The 27,470-nt window shown below is 32.4% G+C and overlaps 5 protein-coding genes across 17 annotated transcripts in view; 2 read left to right on the top strand and 3 right to left on the bottom strand.

Annotated features, from left to right (window-relative positions):
• Positions 1–468: 468 nt before the first annotated feature.
• On the bottom strand, positions 469–15,994 carry LOC105424355 (uncharacterized). 7 transcript variants are annotated; one of them, XM_089072544.1, is made up of 6 exons: positions 15,567–15,985; positions 15,257–15,459; positions 14,575–14,844; positions 14,285–14,495; positions 13,716–13,831; positions 469–10,143 (listed from the first exon to the last, which is right to left on the bottom strand). In XM_089072544.1, the coding sequence occupies exons 4-6, from the start codon at positions 14,378–14,380 to the stop codon at positions 1,374–1,376; spliced, it is 8,982 nt and encodes a 2,993-aa protein (XP_088928670.1). In that variant the 5' UTR covers positions 14,381–14,495; positions 14,575–14,844; positions 15,257–15,459; positions 15,567–15,985; the 3' UTR covers positions 469–1,373. The 7 variants fall into 7 exon arrangements, with proteins under 7 accessions (XP_088928670.1, XP_088928669.1, XP_088928668.1 ...); XM_089072543.1 differs by having other exon boundaries at positions 15,257–15,984; XM_089072542.1 differs by lacking the exons at positions 14,285–14,495; positions 14,575–14,844; positions 15,257–15,459 and adding an exon at positions 10,446–10,841 and having other exon boundaries at positions 12,479–13,831; positions 15,567–15,994.
• A 586-nt stretch (positions 15,995–16,580) lies between these two features.
• LOC105433944 (uncharacterized) lies at positions 16,581–19,604 on the bottom strand. The gene is made up of 4 exons (XM_011649467.3): positions 19,295–19,604; positions 18,919–19,209; positions 17,881–18,817; positions 16,581–17,779 (listed from the first exon to the last, which is right to left on the bottom strand). The coding sequence occupies exons 1-3, from the start codon at positions 19,453–19,455 to the stop codon at positions 18,649–18,651; spliced, it is 621 nt and encodes a 206-aa protein (XP_011647769.2). The 5' UTR covers positions 19,456–19,604; the 3' UTR covers positions 16,581–17,779; positions 17,881–18,648.
• A 1,335-nt stretch (positions 19,605–20,939) lies between these two features.
• On the top strand, positions 20,940–23,387 carry LOC105433930 (SREBP regulating gene protein). The gene is made up of 5 exons (XM_089072570.1): positions 20,940–21,121; positions 21,236–21,477; positions 21,592–21,827; positions 21,902–22,114; positions 22,230–23,387. The coding sequence occupies exons 2-5, from the start codon at positions 21,363–21,365 to the stop codon at positions 22,575–22,577; spliced, it is 912 nt and encodes a 303-aa protein (XP_088928696.1). The 5' UTR covers positions 20,940–21,121; positions 21,236–21,362; the 3' UTR covers positions 22,578–23,387.
• LOC105433940 (phytanoyl-CoA dioxygenase, peroxisomal-like) overlaps positions 22,105–27,470 on the bottom strand; it is a 36,822-nt gene continuing 31,456 nt past the window's right edge. For all 6 annotated transcript variants that reach the window (XM_089072574.1, XM_089072575.1, XM_089072571.1 and 3 more), the window contains 5 exons: positions 24,331–24,547; positions 23,417–23,653; positions 23,110–23,314; positions 22,869–23,033; positions 22,105–22,779 (listed from right to left, as the gene is read on the bottom strand). In XM_089072574.1, the coding sequence (XP_088928700.1) occupies positions 22,642–22,779; positions 22,869–23,033; positions 23,110–23,314; positions 23,417–23,653; positions 24,331–24,470 (885 nt within the window). In that variant the 5' untranslated portion in view covers positions 24,471–24,547 and the 3' untranslated portion in view covers positions 22,105–22,641. The remainder of the gene's footprint in view (positions 22,780–22,868; positions 23,034–23,109; positions 23,315–23,416; positions 23,654–24,330; positions 24,548–27,470) is intronic.
• The window catches only part of LOC105425566 (uncharacterized), a 28,158-nt gene continuing 27,077 nt past the window's right edge, over positions 26,390–27,470 (top strand). For both annotated transcript variants that reach the window (XM_089072563.1, XM_089072565.1), the window contains exon 1: positions 26,390–26,750. The gene's annotated coding sequence lies outside the window, so the exon portion shown is untranslated. The remainder of the gene's footprint in view (positions 26,751–27,470) is intronic.

A 27,470-nucleotide genomic window follows, 5' to 3' on the forward strand; every position in this document is an offset into this window, starting at 1 on the left:
ATTTTTAATTGCAAGACTTTTGTCGGTTTCAACTATTAGACAATATAAAAATTTTAAAAATAATGTATTTTTGCAATAATATAAAAAATTAACTTACAAAAAATTGTTACATAAACATAAATGTTTTTCGAAAGCATCTTCAAATGTTGAATCTATATCTCATTCAGAAACATAAATATTGCTAGTTCGTGAATGAAAAGCTTTGCTCTACTCTACGATTGATTCAATATAAATATATAATTATTCAATAGGATATTCCAGGTCTCCTGTGAATCGTTAAACAAATTCTTAAAGTTCGGATAAAAATATAAAAATGCTAGGACTATAATTTTAAATAAAACATTTTAAATTAAATAATCAAATTATATTTGAGTTATATAAAATTATCAAATTATTGACGGTTGTCAACTTTCATATCTTCATTGTGTGATTTGCCATGCACGAGAAAAAAATAAGTATTTACACAAATCTTTTTCATTTCTTTTTTTATTAAAGTATAAAAATTATTTCATGAAATATTTTATATATAGTGAACGTAATTACAATAAATATAATATTGCCTCTTATAAGAGACAATATTATGTAATAAAAAATATATATATTGTAATAAACAGACATTTTTCGGTTTAAATGGCAAATGATATTATTGTCAAATCTGATACAAGAATATAAAAAAATTAAATATGCGATATATCAACTAATTGTTTATAAAATAAGTAACGATTATAGCTTTATTTGTAAATTCCTATTTCTAAATTATTAATATAAATTAATACTTTATCTATGTATGTATTATTATCTATATGAAATAATTCTTGCAAAATTAGAACGAAGAATATTAAAAAATATATGATATCTAATTTCCTACATCGTCACTTCCCTCGCAAAAGCAATGATGGATATATGTGATGGATATATGGATATATGTTCGGTACATGCACATGTGCATATATGATGTACATACAAATACACACACGCACATGCATGACAAATTATAATTAATTCGGGTCTAATAAATACATAAATTTAAGTATTCATTGTAAATATTGTGAAAAAAGTAATATTCTTTTCACAAAAATAGATATCATGTATTCTTTAATCTTTTTGTGTATTTCCTTTTATCGTCAGCGTCAACAAGAAACATAAAATATTAGTGAAATTCATCCTGCATAACTCAACTAGAAAAATTTCGTTAGAAAAATAACGCGTCAATAGCTTTCATATAAATTTCGTAAATACGGGTAATGAATATTCTTAATTGAAAACGAGAACATCGATCGAACGTGTTTGGTTCTAAGAAACTTAAAATCCTAAAATCTTAAAAAATTCAACAGGATTTTGAGATTGCAAACATAGAAATATGCGCTTCTAAATTATACGTCGATACAGATAACTGAATCATTGCGACCCTTACATTGCTTATAATGTTCTGCCTTCCAATGCAAAGATGAGCAACGTTTGGAACAATAATGAGCTTCCAAGCATGCTTGACAATATACTGTACTCTTACGTTTACAACGTAAACAAGGTCTTTCATCCACCTCATCTATACTTTCCAAATGATCATTTATATACAATGACTTTTCACCGTTTTCATCCGCAAACGCTTCCAAGTCCTTTTCAACAACCGTGTCGTTATTCATCCTCTCAAATAACGACGGTGATATGCTCCCAACATTTAAGATATTTGCAATTCTCATTTCCGAATCGTCCCTTTCCTCGGAAATACATTCGGCGTTGTAGTCAACATTAAGAATATCGTTCTCTGTGGAAACTTCCCTTTCATTTACGTCTATAGGATTGTCCTTTAGAGCGAAAGTTTGTGATTTCTCGTAATATCTCGGCTCGGATACTTGCTTGAGTTGTTCATTAATTATTTTAATGCCACTATGCGTGTGCGTGTCTACTTCTTCTTCTTCTTCCTCATCTTCAGATAGTTTTAAGTCAATCCATTGTATCGTATCGCTGTCCTCGATACTCGATGCATCTTCCGATTTTGACGGAACTTCAAATTTGAGTGGTATTTCTTGAAACTGCATTTCTTCTATTTTTAACGAACATCGCCGCTCATTTTTATCTTCTATTTGTCTCTCTACGATATCGGTCAAAGGTATACCTTCTATCCACGTACCTTCCGAAGTTTCAAGTTTCTTTGATATCTTTGGTAATTGCATTTCCTGCGTTTCTAATGGCGATTTCACATTAAATTTCTCCACCTCTTCTGTTACAAAATCTTGACGTATATCAACCAGATCTTTTTCAGCGATGTTTCTCAACAGGAATGACAACGATGTCGCTTCTGTAGATTCCAATTTAATTGCATCGAACGAATGTGCTGAATCTTGCGACATATTCAATTTATCCTCTTCAGCTGCTACCTGATCGTGCCGCTCTTGCCGCAAAGCGTCCGCACTTTCATCGATATACAGTTCCCCGAAACTATCGGACGTTTCCACGGAGGAAGTATTACTTTGTTCATTTGCAAGATCTTTCTGCTGCGTATTTAAGGAAAAATCTGACGTTTCAGCATGCTCCTCGCGTACGGCACGCATATGCAGTGTTTCCACAGATTTGCACCTCTTTACCGGAGATATTAAACACACGTTCAGTGAAGATCGTATCAAATTATTTGATACGTTCGACGGATCGGACACCGTGGAATTTAATATTTCAGTATTTTCCATAATATCATCGGATATTACATCTTGTGAATTTTTCCTGGATATTTCATTATTGGCATAATTCACTTTTCTATTTTGATCTTCCTTATTACAAGATTGCGATATCGTATCGTTTTCTCTAGCATTATTTGATGTCATAATGCTAGGAATTTCGCTTTCTTCCCTTGTATTATTAGAACCTTCTTTAATATTACTTTTTGCAATTTCTACTTGGCTTACTATTTTATTAGTTAAAGCCCCTCGTAACAAATTCGATGAATCTTGTGTAGAAGGAGATCTTGATTCTGATATTTGTTGACCATATGAACTTTTTGTCAGAGACATCGAAAAAATTTCGTTAATTTTTATGTTACTTTGCATTTCCGTTTCCGAGTTCATGTGAGACATTTCTGTGACCGAATTATCTTCTGGCGTCTTTGAATGTCTTAGCAGTAATGTTTCTAAATTTTTATGTCTTTCTTTTCTCTTCGCATCCAGCAATGAAGGTTTGTTTAATTTTTCCTTTAATATATCACTATTCTGCTCTTGTAATTTTGTGCTTGTCGGAAGTGATTCCTTAATTACTGTGGACTTCAAAGCTGTAAAAGCTGACTTTGTATTTTGTATTTCCGTTGATACATTATTCTTTACAACCGTAACCGAGTTCGTTGAAATGCTTGAATTATTATTTTCCTCCGAAGATTGCTTTTCTGAATTTCTATCACATTCAGAATTATTTTCATTATTTTTATCAGATTGAGACTTCGTTAACTTATCCGAAGACATTTCCGTTCTGACATTTTGTAACATTGATATGTTTTGCGAGTTTTGCCAGTTTTCGGTATCTTTTCGAGTAATTTGTGATCGTATCTCATTTATATAATTATCTAGGTGATGATATAAATGCAGCAGCATTGAAATTGACTTTTCTTGATATGCGCCATCAAATTCCTGCCTGGTAAATAAATGTTGTAGTTCGCTTGATATGAGGAAATATAATTTTATCTGATCACGCAATACAATTTTTTGAATATCCGTTAGAATTGCTAGATTAAAGTTATAGGCAGTTTTATCTATTTTCGACAGCGCAAGTGTGTTTGGCGAAATAGATATTGTTTTATCCTTTTGTAATGTTTTAAGCATCGCATATTCGATAGTTGATTTATGTGGTATATCCGATCCCTGAGGTATAGAAGTTTTCAAAATAATGCCAGATGCATTTTGCGAAACGTCTTGTGAATTTATGGATTGTGTTTTATTTTGTGATTTGGACTTCCTTCTTTTCTTCGGCACGTTTTGTTGCGCATTTGTTGATGTATTGTTAATCGACAAATCCTTGGACTGATTCACGCGCTGATTTTGTTGCATCTTCTGCTGCGCGTTCGGATTTGTCAAAATATTACGAACGGGATTAGTTTGCGTGTTACTACATGCAGGCTGAGATGACGTAACATAAATATTATTTGGATTTTGATTGTATTGCGATAAGGATTGCGTTTCTTTTGAAAATACTTGAGATACTTGTAAATTGCAGTTCGATTGCCGAGTTATATTTCCAGGTCTAACATTTCCCATTGCAACATCAGTTTTTGAAGTGTTAGAATTTGTTATAAAAGATTCAGATATAACATTATTATGCGCACTCTGCTGCATTCTGAGAGGAACATTTTGATTTGTCATAGACGGAGGATAAATTACTGTTCCTGAGTTTTGTGACGTCTGAGAGTATACTTGTCTCTGTTGTTGCACATTAGTGGCAGATATAGTTGTGGTATTGTTAATTATGCTTTTTGATGCAACGCATAATTGTTTCATGTGAGGAGATGTATTAATATTTCCTTGACTTATTAGCCCATATGAGCGCATATTAATATTCGATGTTGATGAAACGTTATTCATATTTTCAAAAATTTGTTGATTACTAACATTCGACATATTTGCTGATGACATACGCTGACCTTGAATCAAATGATTTGCATTTCTAAAAGGTGGTTGTTGATTAATTTTCGGCATACTTGAATGTACTGCAGGTGCATAACGCATATATTGCTGGCGAATATTTGGCGCAGTTTGTCTCAGGTATGGTACTTGTGAAGAATTAGCTGAATTATTTAAAAATTGTTGCTGGTTGATGTTCGGGATTGTCGGCGTCAAACATGGTGTTATTAAGGATTGTGCAAAATTGCTATTATTCGACATTCTCGCATTTGAAAATGGACGTGGGTTAACATTTGATACTGATGTCTCCGGAGATCTGTAAAAAGCTTCAGTAATATTCGAATATTGCAATGTGTTAGCTGTTGCATCATATTGTCCTGAATTTCGTGTCATAGAAGATGTATATAATCGTATATAAGTATTATATTCCAACTCTGATATTGGTGGACTTAATTGCATTGTTTGATTAATAAAAACTACAACATCTTGAAAACTTAACTGATGCCACATTTTTAACTTTTCCATGTTTTCTCTTATTTGTTTTAAACACTCATTCATTTTTTGTAAGTGTGTCGGGCTTAGATTGTATCGACTAAGGTTACGACAGATTAAGAAGTTGTTGTAAATATTTTCTGTTACAATTTGTGTTGTGATTTGTGAATTTATTAAATCATTACTAATATTTGAAGATTTAGTTTCAGTACCTGTTTTGGATGAAGAATATCCTTCTTTAACATTATTATTGTATGATGGCCGCTGTTTGAATACTGATTGAGGAGATACTGATTGAGATGATGATTGAGCAAGTGCTGATTGAGGAAGTGTTGATTGAGAAGGTGCTGTTTGACAAGATAGAGGAGACACTAACTGAAGAGGTATTGATTGAGAAGGAACTGATTGAGGAGATACTGATTGAGAAGGTGCTAATTGAGAAAATACTGATCGAAGGAATTTTGGGCATGCAATATTTGATGTAATCGATGGGTCATGATTTATAGTTTGCGTGGTACATCGTTGATAATTAAGTTCCTCTATGGATCGGACTCTTACTTTGTTATGCGTTACATCCAGGGAAGGTAACTGTTCTCCTGTATTAGTGTCACACGCAGCTTTTGCTGATCCAGTATTGTTTCCAGTCAACTGAGTCTTTTGCTTTTCGATAGATGTCATGCTTTCATTCTGTTCTCTTTGATTATGTTTTGTTGTACTTTCAATTCTCTCTAAGGTATTATCATGAGAAATTTGTTCTTCATTTATCTTCTCTTTGTCGTTCGTGGAAGCTTCTAGTTGTGCTCTTAAATTAGGCACATCACATACAAATTTATTTAATTCAAGATTGTTTTCAACAGTTATCTGCGTCTTTTGTTTGACGGATTGTACGGGTTCGTTCCCTTCTTGGTTACAATCCATGGTTACATTTTTATCTTTAACTAAAATTGCATAATCTTGAAATTTTTCTTGAGAATAATTATCTTTAATAATAGGATTAGAATCACATATATCTTTCTTAGTACTTGGTACTACTGACTCGATGCACTCGGCAGTAACATCTTGATTAAGATTTGATGTGTTGTTTTCTGAATTTTTACTATTGGAATTCGTGATCCCTTGTTGAAATCTTTCAAAAGATGTTTTATGATTCATTTGAAAGAGTTCGAGAAAACTTGGATTATCCTTAAGCGTATGTAAATTTTTTATGCACGAGTTCACTGCAGACCAAGGTGCTTTTATTGAGAATTTTCGTGATACTCGAGATTTCCACTTAGGTTTTATTTTTATTTCTACTTCAATATCGCTATTGTTATCATTATCTTCTAAGTGACTATCCGACGAATGACCATCACTGGAATTTGATTTGCTTGAAGATGTAGACGAATTTACCGTTATTGTATCATGTCTACTTTTCGGAGAATTGCTTTCTGATTTTATTATTGAAGATTGCTCAACTATCTGTCCATCTTTCGTATTTTGTGACCTATTGCAGCCATCTTTTTTATCCATGTCGCACGATATTGACTCATGTGTAAATGTAGTAGATAATTCTAAATTTGGCATCGCATCGTTTTGCGTCTTTGCATCCTCATTGGTTAAATCAATAATTTCAACATCGTGCATTACTTCCTTCTGATTTTGTAGGATAGTCTGCATATTTGCTTTTTCTGTTATTGTATAAATATTTGATTTTTTCTCTATGTCTTTATTTAAATGCATATCATCAATGTCCAGTTTAGGAGACACAGACAATGCAATAATTTCGTTATGCGCATATGTATGATTTTTATTCATGTTTTCTGTATTGAAAATTAATGAAGAATTCTCTAAAAGTTGCTGTGTTGTCATCATCACATTATCTATATTTTCCTGAGAATTATCAGTTAATACATTATGTTCACGTATTGATAGTCTATCTTTTATCTTGTTGTCTATTGTAACATCATGCCTAGTGTAATATTTTTCAGCGTGTATAAAGAAATTTCTTGACTTTTCAGTTTTTTTTTCAAGTGATGTTGCACTCTGTTTGTTTTCTTGTGAATTACTATCAGTGCCACACAATGCTTCATCTTTCAACTTTTCATCTGTTGTAGCGTTATGCCTATCATAATATTTGGTAGATGCAGTAGAATCGCATGAGCGATCGTGAGATATTTTAGTTTGTATTACATTCTTTATATTTTCTTGCAAATTATTAAATGATGTATCAGGTTTGCATGTCGAGACTTTATCTTTTATCCTCTCATCTGTTGTAGAAATATGTGTAGCATAGTAATTTCCGGTAGATGCAATGGAATCGAATGACCCATCGTTGGATTTTGCTTCAGTCGGTATTGCATTCTTTATATTTTCTTGCGAGTTAGTTGATGTGCTAGATTCACATGTCAATATTTCATCTTTCCTCTTCTCATTTACTGTAATATAAGGCGAAATATAGCGTGGAGCATAGTGCGAAACGGCATAATGGCACACAGCATAGCAAGTTTCAGTTGAGGCAATGAAATCGCACGATTTATTGACAGATTTTATTTTAATCAGTATTGCATCCACAATATTTTTTTGCGAATTATTAATTGATGTGCTAGATTTACATATCGGTGTTTTATATTTTATCTTCTTCTCTGTTGTAGCATCGCGCGAAACATAGTGCCCAGCATAGCAAGTTTCGGTGGATGCAATGAAATCGCATGATTTATTAATAGATTTTATTTTCGTCAATATTGCGTTTACAAAATTTTCTTGCGAATTATTAATTGATCCATATATGTCAGATCCATATATCAATGGTTCATCCTTTATATCGTGTATAGTATAGCACTTTTCGGTGGATGCAGCGGAATTACATGAACTATCGTCAGATTTTACCTTAGTCTGTGTCATGTTCTCCATATTTTCTTGCGAGTTATCAACTGACATGTCAGATTCACATATCAATGGCTCATCTTTCACTTTCTCATTTGCTATAATATCATATATAGCATAATACTTTTCAGTAGATATAGTGGAAGCGCATGAGCTATCGTCAGAGTTTATTTCAATTGGTATTTCATTCTCTATATTTTCTTGAAAATTATTAATTGACATGCCAGATTCATATATCGATATTTTATCTTTTTCGTTTGTTGCATTATCGTGTATAGCATAACACTTTTCGATAGATGCATTGGAATCGCATGAATTATTATCATCAGATTTTACTTCAATTGATATTGCGCTCTCTGTATCTTTCTGTGAATTATTAATTAATGTGTCATGTATCGATGCTCTATCCTTAATCTTCTCATCTGTTGCAGCAACAAGCGTAGCATAATCTTCGATAGATGTAATAGAATTACATAAACTGTCTTCAGATTTTATTCTAGTCAGTATTGTGCTTTCTACATTTTCCTGTGATGTAGTAGCTGATATGCTACGTTTATATGCAGATATTTTATCTTCCGTCTCTTCATCTGTTACAGCATCATATATAACGTCATACTTTTCGTGTTTACATGTAGTAGAATCACATATGTTACTGAATTTTATTTTAACTGATGCTGCACTCTCTATATCGTTCTGTGAATTATTAGTTGATTTATGTATTGAATATTTATTCATTTTGGAAATATCTTCTGCCTCGTAATCTGTTGTTGCAGTATCATACAATAAATTATCGAAATATTGTTTTTTTCTCTCAAAGCAATTTAACAGAATTTCGCATTCCTCTTCATTTTCACTAGTATCGGGATCAAAAGTGTCTCTAAAATAATCGTGAAATTTATCTTGTATCTTTTTAATCTTCTTATTCCTTTCTTTTCTACATAATTCGCTTTTTCGCTTCAGCAATTTATGTTTTCTTTCTTTTACCATACATTTTGTAACATTCCCCCAACTTTTTTGCTTCCCATGATCACATTCATTATCGGATAATATTTCATAATTAGATATTTTAGCATTATTGTCGATCATTTTTTTATCTGGTGACGCATCCATCTTTTTTCGCTTTCGTATTTTTGTCAGCGATATATTTTCATCTAAATTTTCGGAATTTGTTCTTTTTTTAATTTTAGAACTCATGTCAATAAATAAATTATTTCTTTGCAGATTTTTAGATTTTAAATTTATTTGTATCTGATTCATATTTTTTCTTTCAAATGTATGATTTAATGGCATACCTATTTCCTCAGCCAACAATTCCAAATTACCTTGAGAAGCCTGCATATATTTTTCTGAAATAGCATTTTGATTCTTATTTCTGGAATCATTAACTTTTTTTTTTGAACACGACTTTAATTCTGAAATTATTGTGTTGCTTGAACTTTTAGGGAAGCTATTATCATTTCTAGATTTATCGAAATTTTCTTGTACAAACGTATCTACGAGTTTAATTTTTTCTGAAGAAAATTCTTTTACATCTGTTTCACTTTTTTGTTTTTCTTTATTTTTTCCTGCAAAAACAGCATTATCTTTTGAAAAATCGATGCTATTTTTAGAATCAAGACAATGTTTTTTTAATTGAATTGGTTCGGTTGTCTCTGATGATTTATCTTCTGATAAAACATATTTTTGAGTAACAGATATATTTGTACTTTTTGTAGAAATCGAAGTAGATTTATCTTTCAAAAAGATCTTATTTTCGGAACAAGAACTTTTATTTACAGATTTATGGATAAAATGCTGTGCATGTTTGCTTAACAATTCGTTTTTCGACAAGGACGCACTAGAAGTTGCGTTAATATTTAATTTTTCTGCAGAAATATCTTTATGATTTCTTGTAACATTATTGTCAATATGAAAATTCTTTTTTGCTACCTCTTGAACAGAATTCTGTATAGTACCGCTTGATAACATTTTTCTAGATGAACTGGACTCATGAATTTTATTTTGACAAATTTTATTACCGTCCATTATACTATTTGATGATATAGTTATATTGCTTGGAATTTGTGTCTCTTTGTGATGAATATCTTGCGAATTATCTGTTTGTTGCTTTTTTTCCATATCATTTTGCTTGCTTTGCAATATTTCCTTATGATTTGAAAGCAAATTTTGGTTGCTGTACTGGAATATTTTTCTGAAACATACAGAAATTGCTGTATATAATAATAGCGTACATTATAAATATAATAAAAAATTAAACAATTGCAAAGATATTTACAATTGCGCAATTATCAATATAAATAAAATAATTGAAATAAGTTAGCAAAAAATATATATTTGTTTAAAAAGTGTTCTGTTGCAAGATGTGCTAATTAATATTATGAAAGAAAAAAAAATCTATTTTAAATTTCTATCTTTTTAGAGTAAATGCTTGTGCTCGTTAATTCTTCGAAAATTAATTGGTATTTTGGAAGTTAAATAGTCTGTTACACTCACGCAAGAAACTGAGTTAATCTGTGTTCATTATACGAAAGCCTGTCACGAGCAAGAAAGCTTTCGCGAATCTGATTCGGAAATTCTGTTCTCTTCTGTCCTTTAGAATAATTTTCATCTTTGGTTTCACATGTTCCGATCAGCGATCTTTGATTATTCGCGGATTGTCTTCGATATTCCATGATCATGTCAAAAGACGGTGAGAATCGTTCGCAAATTCGAAAATACGAATTTGAATTTTCTCGTGTATCATCGAGTATCACAAAGTCAAAGATATTTCGTAAAACAGATGCGGGATGCTGCAACGATCCATCACAATATTTCATTCGCAGCACGCTGGTCTTTCTCACTCGATTTTTTATCAGCGTACCGTTATAAGATTTTTTTATTCGTCTGTACCTTTAATGTCAAACTCGTGAATACGATGTAAATGGATCGAAGACTCACGAGCATGACCACGAGCAAGACCGCAAATAAACGAAGATGCAATTGAAAAATATAATTGTTGTATGCTTTTATCTCGCTGCTTGCAATAATACACCGGAAGAGTCGAATATCGCTGAAATAATGAGATTTATATATAACATCGCGGCGAATTTGATTTGTTGAAATTCAAAACCAGCAAGATTAAAAAAAAAAATAATAAAAAAAATTTTGCCTCGGATTTTCAATCTTATTCATCACCTTTATTTTCATATAATTCTTTAAATTTAATTATATCTGCGCGATTTCTATTATTAATTATAACTTCATGTTTTCTTATGATAAATATATGAATAATAAAATTTATTAGATAATAAGTAAGTGAAAATATGGCTTTGGTAAAACATATATTTAATATTTCATACTAAATTGCGCATTGTTTACCGCGCCATTCCCAAAGTCATATTTTCACTATTTATTATTTATTATTATTGGGAATCCTGTTTATGGTTTTGTTAACTTGTAAAAAAAAAAAATTATCATGATCGTTATAAATATCTCATAATAAATAATAAAATAAAGATCTCATCGATAAAGAAATGTTTACAAGCAGTCAAAAATTTATTTGCAAGTTACGAAATTCGCTTTGCCTTATTTTTAAAAATATAAAATATTAAATACAAACTCAGCAAAGTTCTTAAAAATTCATTGATCTATGAATCGAGTTTGCGCGATTCATCAATTTGCGAGGAAGGAGCATATGATTATTGATAACTATTTGTATATGTCACGTGTTTATGCATACGATATTCCATAATCAAATCAGAATTTGACGAGATGATTTATCTTAGATATTATCATTTATGTGAGCGTAAATATGATTGTATAATGCCACATCCCGAAAATAGATTTTTTGCAATGTATTAGAGCAATTGATACTATGAATTAACATTTTATTCGAATAATGAAGTAATAATCATCGAATAATGAAGTAATACATACGCACCAATCATAAGAACGAAGCAATTAGCAATGTGTAAATATTCTTTTAAACAATGCAGCGATGAATATTATATTATTATTCCATGTACAATATCTTTATTTTCAAATACATCACATACTTGTTTTTGGCATTTTTTATTAAACAAATAATTAAAAGTGCATATTCCAATTGTCTCCTTTACAATAAAAATTAAACTTAAAGGATACAAGGTGAGTTATAAATAATTTTATTGTAATTCTTTTTGTATTTTATTTTAAATGAAGTAATTTACGCTTTCTAAAAGTGTAAACGCGACACCAATTCTGATAAACGCGATAACAATTCGTTTATCGAAAGATTGTTTCAAAACCTCTCCCTATAGAAAATCAGAATACGAAAATCAGATGCGTGATGTAGTTGATGACAACTTTGAAAAAAATTCACTTCAATAAAATCACTCACGTTGAAAAAAAAAAAAAAAAAAAGGAACAGTACAGATCCCAGCGAAATAAATGTTGCGCGGAAAAAAAATGGTGTAATGTATGGTTAATGTAATACGTGTTACATATCGATTGTCACAATTTGTTTCATATCTATTAATGTATTAACTATATCTAATACACATAGATACCTTGAATTATTAAGTGGATTCGATAGCGATTATATCCGGACAAACTGTAATATCACATGTGTCACTTAACAGATTAACAATATTAAATGAGTCTTTCGTGTTATTCTACACTGACCCGTCACTATCATGTAACAAGTGTTTGGTTATTATATAATCCCAGAGAAGAAATAGATATCCAACCGGCACAAGTGTTTCGTTCTAACTGCCGATGTTTTCTTTTGCAACCCTTGAGACGGAGCGGTCACAACACGGTATACCAACATACAAACGGAAAAGGGACCAAATAACAAAAGAGGAGAAACAAAGAAACGCTAAGAGAAGGAATTCCTTCACCATTACATTAGAAAACCCAAAAACCTCTTGAGGATATATATACCTGCCATTGGAATTTCTAAATACTAATAAAAAAAAAAAAAAAAAAAAAAAACTGGAAGTTTTACTTGTAATTTAAATAATGGATAAACGTAAGATATAAGATACATGAAATATTACATGAAAGATTGGAATGTCTTTTTTTCTTTTGAAAGAAAATAATAACGCCAAATCTTGTCTGATAGTCTGACTTCAATTTTGCTATCAAATACATTTAAAAAACTTTATATATAACAGTTATAAACAGCTTTTCATTTCTAAATCTTGTTTTTTTACAAACAAATTTTAATTGAAAAAAAAATGTATACGTACTGTATATAATTGAATGCGTCTTCAATAAAAATTATATTTTAGCTGCTTATTATTATATAGAAAAAAAATTGTATAATTTAACAGAATTTGCTATCTAATTTGAAAAACTTAAAGGATGGAAAAACGATGTGAATTATCAAGGAATAGGGGGGGGGGGGGGTATACTGATTCACCTCTCATTACAGTTTGAAACGTAATTGAGTAATTACAAAATAATTCGATAATTATATAATTTAATAAAATTAAATACTCTTGATCAATTTTGTAATCGTCAATTCTATATAATCGTGATCAATGTAACAGGCTATTTCTATCATCTTTGTAATAAAACTTTTATTACAATGATTTGCATTGCATATAAAAACAGCACATACCTTGCAGCAGAAATGATTTGTTTTTTTATTCTTGCATTATCTGCAAATTAGTAAATATCAACGCATGACGACTAATTAGCGTGGACGCTGACGCGGGTATAAGTTTTGTGTGAATCGCAAGCTAGAAATGTGATTTGTGCGCATCCGTGCGACTATCACGTTACAAAACGGAAACTTACTCGCGATAAGAGTCCGGCACTCGTCTAAGAATCACGTACGGCTTGATGATTAATTGCATTAGTCCTCGGCGTGTCGCCCATCTTGACAGTCCTAGCTCCCGCAGATCATTTTCCAGCTGAAACAATTGTTTACTTCATAATCAGACTTTTCAGCTTGAGTTTACGAAATTCCACATTGTCCAATTCAATATTGCGTTCAAGATTTTCTTCTGTGAATTTTCACGAGAAGGATAAGATCTCCATCGCTTAACTTCATCGTCAATCACTTACTAAGGTAAAGTGAGAGAATAAGGATTGATTGCCCGATCTTTCGACAAATATCCATTTATTTTCACTCCTTCTCACGTTCTCTTTTTCCCACTCACAGCTTTACGTAATAAATTTATTAATTATAAAAACAACCGGCCTCCCTAAGCCTCGCGACAAAAGTATTAATAAACGCACGCTGAAACTGCACGCTATGTCTTGTATTAAAATTAATAATTTCGAAAAGGAACATTGCAATAAGAGATCATTAATATCCTTACGACGGTAATGATCGTCATTTAATTGCCGAAACATGTTCGCACCTTTTTTAGCAATCTGCGACGACGAAAGTCGCAGAACCGCCGCTTCAGTTCGAAATTATTAAAAACACCAGAGGCCTGCTCTTCATGTTTCTCCATGTCTCGCCAGCGAAGCTAAATCGGATTATTTATCTTCGGTAATTCTCTTTCCGATCAGCAAATTCCCGTCTTCCGTAGTACTCAGAAGTTGAAGAACAATCACGACGTCTTCACCCTACATCATAGTATACAACGATATCTGTACACAAAACTTTGCGAAATTCGAGGAAGTTAAAAGAAGTCGCGACTCGTACATGCTTAATCGTCACGACGAATGGCCGATAAGACACTCGGGAAAGAAATCCTCGGGATAGAAGCCGACGACGATTGTCTTTGTTTATCGCAGCTATCTCCTTCTCTCCTTTCATTTTCAATTGTTACGATATCCGTCAAGCATCGAGCGTCATCTCATCGATTTTTAAATTTGTTTTCATTAGGCTTGTTTCTTTTCAGCTGAATTTTTTGCATAGTTCATCTTCATGGAGAGAAAAGAAAGAGAGATGGATCGCGTTAGAAGTTTATAGCTGAAAAGAAGGCCTATTAATTATCGAACATAAACTATGCTAAATATATGCCATCTGTCGGCAAATCGTGGAAGTTGATTTGCGAAAAAGTACGAAACTTGAATCATAAATGTTGAAGAGAGGAGAATTTGTACCTGACAAAATTCTTTCCAAGAATTTTTCATTTTTTTTTCTTTTTTTTTCTTTTTTTTTTGAAGTACGGCTCCATATATTTTAGAGAACAGTTAGATAAAAAAAATTGGGTTTTTTTCCCTCTTTACCTCTCTATTTTTGTCATTAAATATTTTTATTTTTAAATTAAATTTTACGGGAAAAAGATTTGAAAAATTAAATCATTTATTTCATATTTTTTTATTAAGTTTGATTTAAATGTTTCTTTGTTGTATAGAATTTTTTACATTGCAAATCTTACCAACAAATGGGTCATTTGTTTTCTTGCTTAAACTTTTGCTCGCAAGTGTATCTTCCAAGTAATTTTGCGACGTATCGAATATAAATTTGCAACGTAACGTAACTTGAGATTCGTCGTGTCGCTTTGCTTCAATTAATGAACTCATTTCTAACGATAACGAAATTTTTGGCGTCACTCATCTCACTTATGTGTCTCACATTTCTCTTTTCATGAAATAAAATCTGACATCAGCTGTATCCCTTCCATAATTATTCGAAACAATGTGTATGAAGTTGTATTTCTTTGCTATATATATATATGTCTTTTGTACCTGTTCTCAGGTTTATTCTAGCATCTTTTCTTCTTTCTTGCGTTAATCATCGACGAAGAACCAAAAAATGGAAACAGCAGATAGTTTTGTTTCGAAATCTGTATTAACGACATCGTCAATACAGTCAGAGAAAGTCTCTCTTTCTTTTATCAATTATTAATCAATTTTCGTAGAATAAAATAAGAGAACGATATATTCTAAGAGAACGAAATATTCTCAAAATTATTTAGTAATATTCGAATCGATTGGCCATCTACGCGATCGTATACGCATGTGTAGACGCTTCCTTTTGAACTGAACTTCGAGCGTGTCGTCCCGCTATTTATACTGCCAAATATAAACACGTCATAATACCCGAAGAAAAACTTGACCAATGAGGCTATCGTTCACAAGCGTCATTTGAGTAAAACTATTGATATAATCCGTCCCTTCCATTTTCTTGGTTAAATAAAAAAAGAGAGAGAAAAAGTTATCAGATAAAGTATCCTAGGAGAAGAGGAATTAGTCATCATAAAACGGAAGACGTCATTCTATTTTTAAAACTCATCATGTGAATTTGCGTCAGCGATATTTTTAATGCATCTCTGTTTTTAAAACTATCACGTGAATTTGCGTCAACGATATTTTTAATGCATCTTATTGCAAATGCAGCAGTTAAAATGATGGAAAAGATGCATTAATTTTATATTAAGGAGATAATTAGTGCTGAACTAGTTTGAATTGATTAGTTCCATTTTTCCATCATTATATCAAAAGGAGAATGTTTTACACTATATATACACATTTTTACATCTGAGATCTGTTTATTGATTTGTAATATATGCAAAATAATTAATTATTTTGCATATATTACATATTTTGCATATATTACATATTAACGCGATTTTAACATAATAATTTTATTCTACTTCGTCTACGCAATTCTTATCTTTATAACATATTCAACAAAAAATTTTTTTTCAATACCAATTGAATTGATTGAATACTTCTATTGAGTTCATTGTCAGTTTTACGAATCTGACAACATATGTTGGTCGACATCGTCACGGCAAGTCAAGCCGAAAGAAGATAGGTACACTTAGTGTAGTATAACGTAAATCATCCCTCGAAGTCAGCGTGAAATGTTACCGAAATTTGATGCCTAAGGTTTTTGTGACCATGATGTGAAAGAGTGATTTATAAAAATATATGCGAGACTAAACATGCGTTGAATTTGCTGAAATATAAGAATACAAATAAAAGAAGTATGTAATTATGAATAAATAAAAAATAGAAGTTATTTTGAATAAATATTGAATCTATAATAAATGTACATTTGATATGTGTAATACCTCTCTGTATGAACACAAAATGTTTAAATTCCAATTATTGATCTTCCATTTACTCTCAATGATGAGATAAGTATTGAAGCATTGAAATATTTTCAGATCATGCAATGTATTTGTAGACATTCATGAAAAACACCAGAAACAATAAGTATTTCATAAATAAGAGAACGTGAGAAAAAAACGATAGACAATTTTGCAATTTTGAGTATATCTTATTTTGCCACAAGGTTTTTTTTATTTTTGATGGAGAATATCTATCGCTGAAATAGCTTTTTAAAATATTAAAATATAAGAAATAAAAAAATGTAATATAAATAATAAAACAAAAAATATTTTATTTTTAATTGAACAATATGTAGTTTATTAACGTAGTTTTTTTAGAATATTATAGGGCACAATATTAAGAATTCCCTAACAGCAAAGTTTCTTTATTATGATACGGAATTTTTTCATATGACGCACTACTAAAGAGTCAACTCGTATCGAGATATACTAATATCTTATATAATACATGATGACATCCTCGGCAAATATAATCGCTGATTGATAAATACGACAGGATTTTTTTCATGATCCATGACAACGCTGGCTTCAGGTGTTCGCCATCTTGATGTATTGCACGTTCGACAAAATTGCAGCAACACTTTCTCGCTTCTGCTTTGTTCGTCTCTCGCTGACATCGCGAAACGACAAAAATTATACAAATGAGAGACCAAGTCTACAGTATGCTTTTCGTATCAATCGTCAGGATCATTTGCATTACTATTGGACGATGTTAATCATTCACGCTTCTTGGACCTCTCCTCTCTGACAGTCAATCCTTGAGTCAATGACGTAATCGTTTATTAATATGAGCCAACCAGAGATTGACATCTTCGCGATAAACTAAAAGAAACAAACAGTAAAGGCGTCACCCTTATCTACGAAATGTTTAAACTGAAACCCTGATGCCCTTTGATTGTAAAGAGACTGAGAGTCTTACTTACTCAACTACAACGAGCTGTTTTGTTCGATAATGTGATTCCTTTCGTGCTCCGCATATTAAAATATTTTAACTTTAAAAAAAAATTGAAGCTGAAACACTGTTTCAACTTAGGATCCAAACAGATGTAACATTGCTAGAATAAACAAGGGATATTAAAAAAAGGATATTAGGGATCATCCGTGTTAACACACGTGCACTACGGATATGCGCAGGGATAGCCAAAAGGCGTTAGAAAAACGTTATAAAATCGGTTTATATATATGTTAGGGATCATAAAAATGAAGAAAGGTTCGACCATAAGCACTAGTGGTCACTCGTGTGAAGCTATTATTTTAAAAATTACATTTCGAAATTACGTTTTTCTAGATTGCAATTTTAATCTTTTACAAAAAATATATTGTTTGTTACAACTATTTCTTACCTTTTTTGTAAAAGAAACACTTGAAAAACTGTGTAGATCTATTATAAAAACTAAACTAATCTTCTCGTGTAGCTTAAATTTTTTATGACATTAGATAGATCATAAATCCTATCGACTTTTTACTATGGTCTTTACCTTGGTCATAAAATTAAATAAAGAACCTTTTTTTTTATTACATTTATTGTCAGCAAACGTGCAAAATAAAATAAACTCAAATATGAAAGGGATAACGAAATATATAAAATATTATTTTATAGGGTTTTTTGTCGATATCTCAAGTTCTCCATTTTGCATAGTATGTATTATTGGTTGGTCTGTTGCATCCGTTTGTTTTGCTTCAGATAATGTTCACGTGGATGTAAAAACAGACATATTTGATGTTCCATTTTTTTCATCCTGAAAAAGTCCGGAAAGCTTCGCTCCAATAAATCGACTCGAATTCCACAATTTGTCGATGTCGAACAATTTCACTTCGTACGTTAACTCTGGATGTGTAGTTTGCGAAATATGATCTGGTCTGCGAAATATTTTAAAACATTTCCACATGTATAATGATGATTATCATATAGATATAAACATAAAAATCAATGCATCAATGAATAAAAAGTTTACGCTTACCGTTCTGTGACTTTCTCGCTGACATTTTTATGATTATCTAATGTAGAGGTCTTATCAGAGATGTGTGACATAGTCGTATTATCGCTCAATGTTGAAATATTACTAATACTGATGAATACTGTCGTAATATCATAATTCGCACTATTAACAATGTTACTATTAGTTGTGTAAAAGGTTTGCAATATTTTCTGAAATTGCACAATGTCTGGTATTTCGGAGCCTTGATCATTTGCGAATAACGTCAAACTATCAGTTTTTTCTATCACTGATGGTGTCGAGTTTAGCACGATTCTGGAAGGAGATTTACCGAAAAAGATAAGCATATCAAACACACACTTACGAATAAAAAGGCTCTCTAGGAAAGAGATAAACATACTTTTCCCATTCGATTGAGTCATTTACATCAAGAAATCTCAGGGCGATATCCATGGAGATCCCATTTCTGTTACTTAAATGTATCGCGGACCAGGTAATAATTGACATAATAGTTAAAAATATTATAAATGATATTAACCATTGAGTCAATCCAAAAGCCATAACAAAACTAAATTTATTTTCTTAAACAACGGTTTCGTAAATAAGCTCGAACTCTTCAATTCTTTCCTAATTTCTTTATATTCTGTAAAAGGATCTGGCCATTTTAAAACAAAAATTCATCTACCGCGATGCGTGTATGATTAGTTAAATTAAAATGGTTTGGAATAATAAATAAAATACATTTTAATAAAAAGAAAAGAATATTTTAAAACAATTATTGTATATTATGTTGCATGCTGATATTAAAAAAGTAATATAATGTAAAATATAAAGATAATAAACGAGAATGATCTAAATATTCAGAGATCAAAATATTCGTCTAATTGTTTTATTTATAGTTGTCTTATTTATAATATCATTTAAGTTTTAAAATTCAATCTGATACAACAATCCCTTATTATTTCTACTTAATTAGTCACACTTTTTATATTATAATAATTTATTAAGATTGTACCAAATATATACGCGGCAGATAAGCGGAGAAGTGAAATTTTATTATCTTAAGAAATAATCGGTTGCAGTTTTATCATATTGCATTGTATTGTTATTGTACTGTTTAACGTGTTTAGAACAACACGTTGAACAATACAATATACTACACTACACACACACACACACACACACACACACACACACACACACACACACACACACACACACACACACACACACACACACACACACACACACACACACACACACACACACACACACACACACACACACACACACACACACACACACATACATACATTATAATATATGACCAGTGCTTCAGAGAAATGGCCTCTCTTTCGATGAAAGATAAAGATCTTAGGTCGGACCGCAGCGGTGACACAACGTCACTGACAAATGTATCAAAAATTCTTCTGGAGGGCAGCAGAAGAGATTGCACGAGGCATGGCTCGAGCCTCCAAATTTTATGTCGAATTGCATGTCAAATTCAAGCCTCAGAAAGTACTTATTAAAAAAAAATATTTTATTATAATGTTTTGCAGAGTTCTCGAGATCAGCTACAAGAATATAATCAAAAATGGAGGTTTTCATAAAAAAAAAAAAAAAAAAAAAAAAACAAAGTTAACACTTCTATACGAATTCTTGGCACGTTCACTTTGGCATCTTACAAACTGATAAGATCTATAAATAGATCTTTTTAAATCTTACAACTTTTACCTTGAAATATTTCTTCCAAAAACATCATTTTTCCCTTTATTGAATATTCTATATATTTACATATATGTAGGGTATTCTATATATTATGTTCTTGTATGAAAAACTTTTTTATATTCTATATATATATATATATATATATATATATATTCTATCGATTTGACACAGCTCTTTGCATTAGAAGATTTAATTTATCATAGAATATTTTGAAATCCAATATTACTAATTTATTCTATACTATTAATTAATTCTATAAAAAAAAAAGAATCGTATGAATTGCGACATCTACTGCGGCATCTCTGCGGAAATATTTGCGTTACCATGCAAGTCATTGAACCTGAAGATATGTCGGTACATCTCATTGTCTCGTCATCGCGCATCGGCGCGTGGTTATTTTATTTTTAACGCAATCAATGAATGCGACTTGATCAACGTGACGGCAATTGACAGGAACCATTTCGTTCGCTCGTTAAAGCAATGAAGCCGATAATTTAATGTACGTATCAAAGTAATGTTCCGAGGATTCCTCGAGTTTTCGATAATTATAACCTTAATCTCTCCACGCGAATTTCTGACATCTACAATTGCTTTTTGATGTCCATGATTTCAGATCCTTCTCGCGATTGTGCATGATGTTTTTTTTTTTATATGGCACAATGTTAATCCCGCGAATATTATGTCTGGAAGATTCGAAGCTGTTTTGATGAGGAGGAGCGTATAAGCGGCACGTAGGAAGGATGCCAAACTGCATAAGTCTGATCAGACTACTCAGACGACGTGTTGTTCTTGGATTGATCTTCGCCCTGTCATTGACGTATTGTGCCTTTTCGTTACTCCGAAATGATAAGGCAAGTATTAAGTTGTATAGCTAAAAATCACATCATGTCGATAATCTAACTGTGACTGTATGATATGATTTTTTGTAACTTTTATCACAGAAAATTTTATTATTTTCTTTACAGAAAGGATCGCCGTATTTAGACAATGATATCGATATGGATCCCATGATGATCAATGATAATAATGAAGACTTGATGGCCGATGACAACACATTTCTTGAAGGATTAAAAGCATCTGATAAATCTCTATTATGGCCAATTGAAGTATTTGATCAAGCAGCTAATGATAATGCAGGAAATATGGATATGTCTAATTTAAATGACAGTGATGTGTCTGCAGAATCTTGTCGTAATTCTATTCAAGTGAGTGTTTGTCCAAGTTTATTTTATTTCATTTAATTTGACAAGTCGTTTATCATATATGTTACTTTGATCAGGGAAAAGGCTTGATAGTTGATGATCGTGGTATAGTATGTTCAAGACACGATCTCCTTTCAAATGGATGTTGTATAGTGGAAGAAAGGCAGATTTCTAAGAACGAAAAGACGTCTACGGTCAAAAAAGAGAGATATAGTTGTAAAACGTGCAATCCTCAAGGGTGCTGTACTATTTACGAATATTGTGTTTCCTGCTGCCTGCATCCTGATAAGGTAAATTTTTTATTCTGTAATGTTATTTATATTTTATACATTTTGTTTTTGAAGTTACACAGAAACACATAAAAGTATCTATAAATAAATTTTTATCTCGATTTAAATTTGTCAGCAAATAAAAAGTCGAAAGGATATTCTATTGGGCTCTGCAAAAGTGCAAAAGGACGTAGGGATAGCACTTATTCGTACAGATCGTTTCCAGATTTGCTTGGCTACTTGTCGCACCTCGAGCTCCAGTGTTCGACACGAAAATACTTACAAGGATCCCCTCGCAAAGCATTGTTATATCTCGCAACGATATCAACGTAATATTAATTCATTAAATAATAACGGCGACAATCCCGCCGTTGTCGTTACTTCTTTTTCTGTGGTGATATTACTTATCTACCCGTTTCCCGAATATTACTCCCGTTTACTAAATTCAATAACATTATCTCGGCCTTATGATAAACTTATCTAATTATTATTTTATCAAGAAATAATCATTTTGATAAATCTAGTCAATAATTCATTTTTGAAACGTTTTATAAAGACGCTCGTAACCCACGCACGAGCGAGGACTTGTAGCGCCATATATCCGTGTATGTTAGTTCTACGCCGGGATATTTTTTTTGCGCTATTTCTAAAACTTCATTTCTGATGCTATCCTGACGCGGGTCATCCTATAAAAAAAAGAAAAAATACATGAGCATGTTAAAATCTTCAAACTGTCTCTTTGCGGACTCGTATGTTCTGTCTATCGCTTACGTACATCGACGATACTGCAATCCGCTGCTGCGTAATGGCAGGAAATTGCTCGTCTCGTTCGGTCAGATTTGTTAACGCCAGATCCGTGAATGAGCAGCGGATGGAAAAATACCGTGTCACCAGGTTGCATCTCAAGATTTACCCAAGGGTTGAGATTTGAAGGTAGTTCCTTAATGAAAGAACGTTAATTAAAATGATACAGGAAGATTAACATCTGGATAAGAAGAAATTAAGAGAGATCCTACATGTACGCCGTGATAAAATTTGTTCACCACTCCTTCCGATTCCGGAGGATAACCGTGAAGGAACAATTGATCTAAACGATGCGATCCAGGCGATACGTAAAGACACCCATTTTTGCTGTCACAGGGTTCCATGGCTGTCCATGCGGCCACTATGTAGTCGGCTGGTCGTAACGGGAAATAATAAAGGTCTTGATGCGGCGGATGTCTAAGAGAATACGTTGTATTTTTTATTCGTTTTATATCAAACTATAAACTATAAAAAAAATATTTAAATTATTTTTGAAGATTTTATGATTTTAATAATTACCTTGAACTTCCAAATCCAATATCGGGCGGCTTCGCAATGAGCATACTGTGTATCGCCAGAATATTCGGTCCCGTAAAACACTCGACTATGTCAAGGATCTTTTCAAATTTGATATATTTACGGAATATTGGGTCTCCATGTATGTCTTGTATTTTATTTACCGATTTCTTGTCTTTTATATCGTACATTACTATGATTCCATCTCGCGAAACCTTTCCTTCGATAATTTCGTCGAATCTGAAAAACAAAAATATAGCAGTTCGAATATTCATTTCATGTATAGCCTTTACAAATCTTTTGATTTTTTTTTTTTAGATAAAAATATCAAGCCCAAATAGCTGTCGAAATCCACGCACGTGATTGATACCCGTAAAAAACGAAGTTTATATCTTCAATTTATTGTACGCCGACATTTCAGATATTTCGTATTGAATGATCAGTCATCTGTGACATTATAGCCAGTCACTATATTTGCACGCGCGTTAATATCAGTCAGCAAATTTACCGAAACGTCGAATGTTTCAATAATACTGTCAGATTATTAAGCTATCTCATAATATGGACCGTCGACACAAGATTATTCTGATTAATGTCTCCGCGCAGCAATTTCTAGTTTGAAGATCTTTTACGCCCATATCTCTTCATATCTATTTGCATTAAATAAATATATCATTTCGTGCATTTCCAACGTTTTAAAAACAAACTGCAGTGATCAAAGGAGAGCCAACAATTTTACATATATATATATATATATATATATATATATTTTACACAAAATATTTATATATGTTTTACACGAAAAACTTTTTATATAAATTCACTGTATGAAGCTAGATTTCCAGCTAGATTAGCTTGAAGCTTTTAAAGAAAAATAATGAAAGTTTGATGCACTTGTACTTTCAAGCTAGATATACCTTTTGTGACATTTATCGATTATATCTAGCGGTAGCAAGCGAGGAAATATTAAATATCCATTTTTTTCATAGAATATTTTTTGCTGCAGCGTAAGACGAGTGATAGTATCTCTTGTGTAGCGAAGCTGAAGTTTACTCATTATTATGGATTATCCAATTCCAATGTATTGCTCTTAAAATCAATTTAGCAACTTTCCTTCCACTTGTTGTTGATACTCTGAAACATTTATTTAAGTAACGAAATTTATTTAATTTCACAGAAAAAAAAAATCTTGTTTGTAATATAATGTAATTGTATATTTATACAATGCGTATACAACAGTTTCATATTTGAAATTTAAGATTCTTTGAATAAGAAGAAAATTTATTGTTTTTAATTTTTATTTGCCATATTAGTTTCAACGTTTTTTTTTTTATTAAATTGCTTAATTTCCATGTTGCACGTTAATTAACAATGATAAAGTGAGGAAAGGAACACCGTGTCCAGTTATTTTTCAGTTGATAGATCCACATTCTGTGTGTGTGTGTGTGTGTGTGTGTGTGTGTGTGTGTGTGTGTGTGTGTGTGTGTGTGCGTGTGCGTGTGCGTGTGTATGTTGTGTGTGATTACATGCTCACCCGTTGACTTTCAATTTACTTAAGAATTTCATATGGCGATGATAAAGTACAACGATAAAAAATCAGATGCAAAAAAAAAAATATTGTGAAGTTTGTAGAGGACAGTAACAGTATCATCATTGATGATTATCGACTCGCGAGACAAGGACTGCGGTTGTTTATGAAGCTATAGTTTCAACTTGTTCCGTCGTGTCACATATCTTTTATAATAATTTTCACTCAAATTTAAACAAACAAACGCAATGCAAAGGGATATCTTTCATCTTTCTTATAATTTTCATTTTATGAATATTTGTTAGATGTTCGTAAAGAAAATATTATCTACACGGTAACTTAGGCATTAAAAAAATTATAAAATTTATAGATTAGTGATAGAAATGATATGTAATTAACTTCAGCCATTTTCTAATCATAATAGTGAAATTTTTTGTCCTAAATGATATATCATATTCTATTCTAAATGAAAAAAATAATATGAACCATAAGTTGCCGAATATAACAATTATTTATTCGAAATTTCTAGCATGTATGCTTTTCAGAAAAACATTTTTCTATCTTAAATTATACGATATTTTATTCATATATCATCCTTGAAAGATATATAAGAAAATCTTATCAATATTGCCGTCGAGGTTGCCGTCAAAGAGTTGAGTATTTACGAGCTCATAAAATCGATCATTATGCTTACAAATAAGATTTAAAAGAATGATGATAGAAGGAACATTACGACCGGAAGTGAAATGTCTTCTGACATTGTCAGATTTTGCATCGCTTTGATTTAGCACTTGTCTCGATGATATCGCGTACTTATACCTGTCGAAACAGATTACATGCTGTCAATGTTCTCTCTCGATGTTCTCGGACATGTATTGATACGAAAGCGGTAATCCAATAATCGGTGAATTAACCCTTTACACTCCACATGGGAGGGTACAGCCAATGACGAGTAATCATTGATTTGCACATATTGTCGATCATTAAAAATCCTCAGATGACGATCGATCGAGAAGAAATCTATCTACTCGTATTAGTACGCATTTTACGTTATTAATTTACAAAATTTGATAATAAAGACGTCTCTCGACGTCTTGAAAATCGGTAATCTAACTAATGTCAGAAGCGAGCGACGTGCATGTCATTCCGTACAGGAAAGGAGAAAGAGAATTTATTCTTTCGTCTGAAATCGATTAAGAATTACATTGATCGCACTTTCGAAATAATTGCAAACATGATCGCGAGGTTCACAGCGGATTTGCTGATTTCTGTTTCGTTCCAAGAGCAACCGCGATAACAACCACGATTCTCGTACGGCACCCCGGAAGCGCCGATTGCGCGCGTCGATGGAGGCGTCGCGACGCGCCGACGTGGTCGCTCGCGCCCGTTTCCTCTCTCCCTCGCTCTCTTTGCCCGACGACTTTAGCACGTGGCATCAAAGAGAAGGATATACATCGGGGTGGTCGGTCTTCCCGGCCAAACGGCGACGACCCTCCGCTCGCCGTCGTTCATTCGCGCGCGCGGCGGATTCGAGAGTTCTCTCGCGAAAGCTGAACAATATCGTCGCATCCCGCTGTCTCGGGTTGTCTCATCGATGCGAGCAAACATTAAAGTACTTCGCAGCATCGATCGAGCCAATTGCAGTTTTAGAGCGGATGATATTCCGCGTGAGGGATCTACATCGCTAAGTCGATGGTGATGAAATCGACGTCGCGGCCTTCTGGATCCTCGATTGCCCGCCGGCACGAGGGATGAACGCGAAAGTCAGTTGATTTTACCCCCAGATTTTTGGGATGGATACGAAATCAGGTAGGAAAGCTCGCAGAATTTCTATCTTACTGAAAACTATAGATCTTGCTTACTGAGAGCTCTTGAGTACTCATGATTAATTCGCGCTCATTAATACAAATTATTTCAAAAAATATATAATTCAGTTCCGAAAATCACGATAAATTAATAAGTAATAAGTTTTAAAATAAACTCGTTAAAAAAGAAAATTTTTTATTTGTCTTGTCTGAATTGTATCCATGAATTTGATAGGTTTTTTTTTTCGTAAAAATCTATGACGCGGCAGAAGCACGGAATATATATTAACTCGTCGCGAGCCACTTCCATTCGCCTCGGAGACGTATTTTTAGCGAAAACCTACGGTGCCGCGCATAGATTAATATAACGTTAACATGAACAATACATTTCTCCCACAATAGCGCATTCTAAAATTCAGAAGGTCAGTAGATCGGCTCTCGCAGCTGTTCGCGATAAAAATTATTACGCGATTTAACAATTTCGACTCGACAAAGCGCCGTTCGTTTTGTTTTCCGTCCGCCGTTTCGGTCCGATAAAAATTTCATTCGTTCTCGTCACGCGGAGGAAATCCGCGGAGGAAATCCCTTCTGCGGAAACAAAAGCCTCTTGCTGTCGTTACTCGCTGGGCGCGACCTGACGATTAATTTTTGAAATCGGTTCGAAACGGCGGAAGTCCTCCGAAGGAGAGGACGCGAGAGATTCTCGGCGGCGGGAGACTCTCCT

The sequence above is a fragment of the Pogonomyrmex barbatus genome, unplaced genomic scaffold (assembly GCF_055798465.1).
Source record: "Pogonomyrmex barbatus isolate J1 unplaced genomic scaffold, ASM5579846v1 scaffold13, whole genome shotgun sequence".
NCBI classification, from domain to species: domain Eukaryota; kingdom Metazoa; phylum Arthropoda; class Insecta; order Hymenoptera; family Formicidae; genus Pogonomyrmex; species Pogonomyrmex barbatus.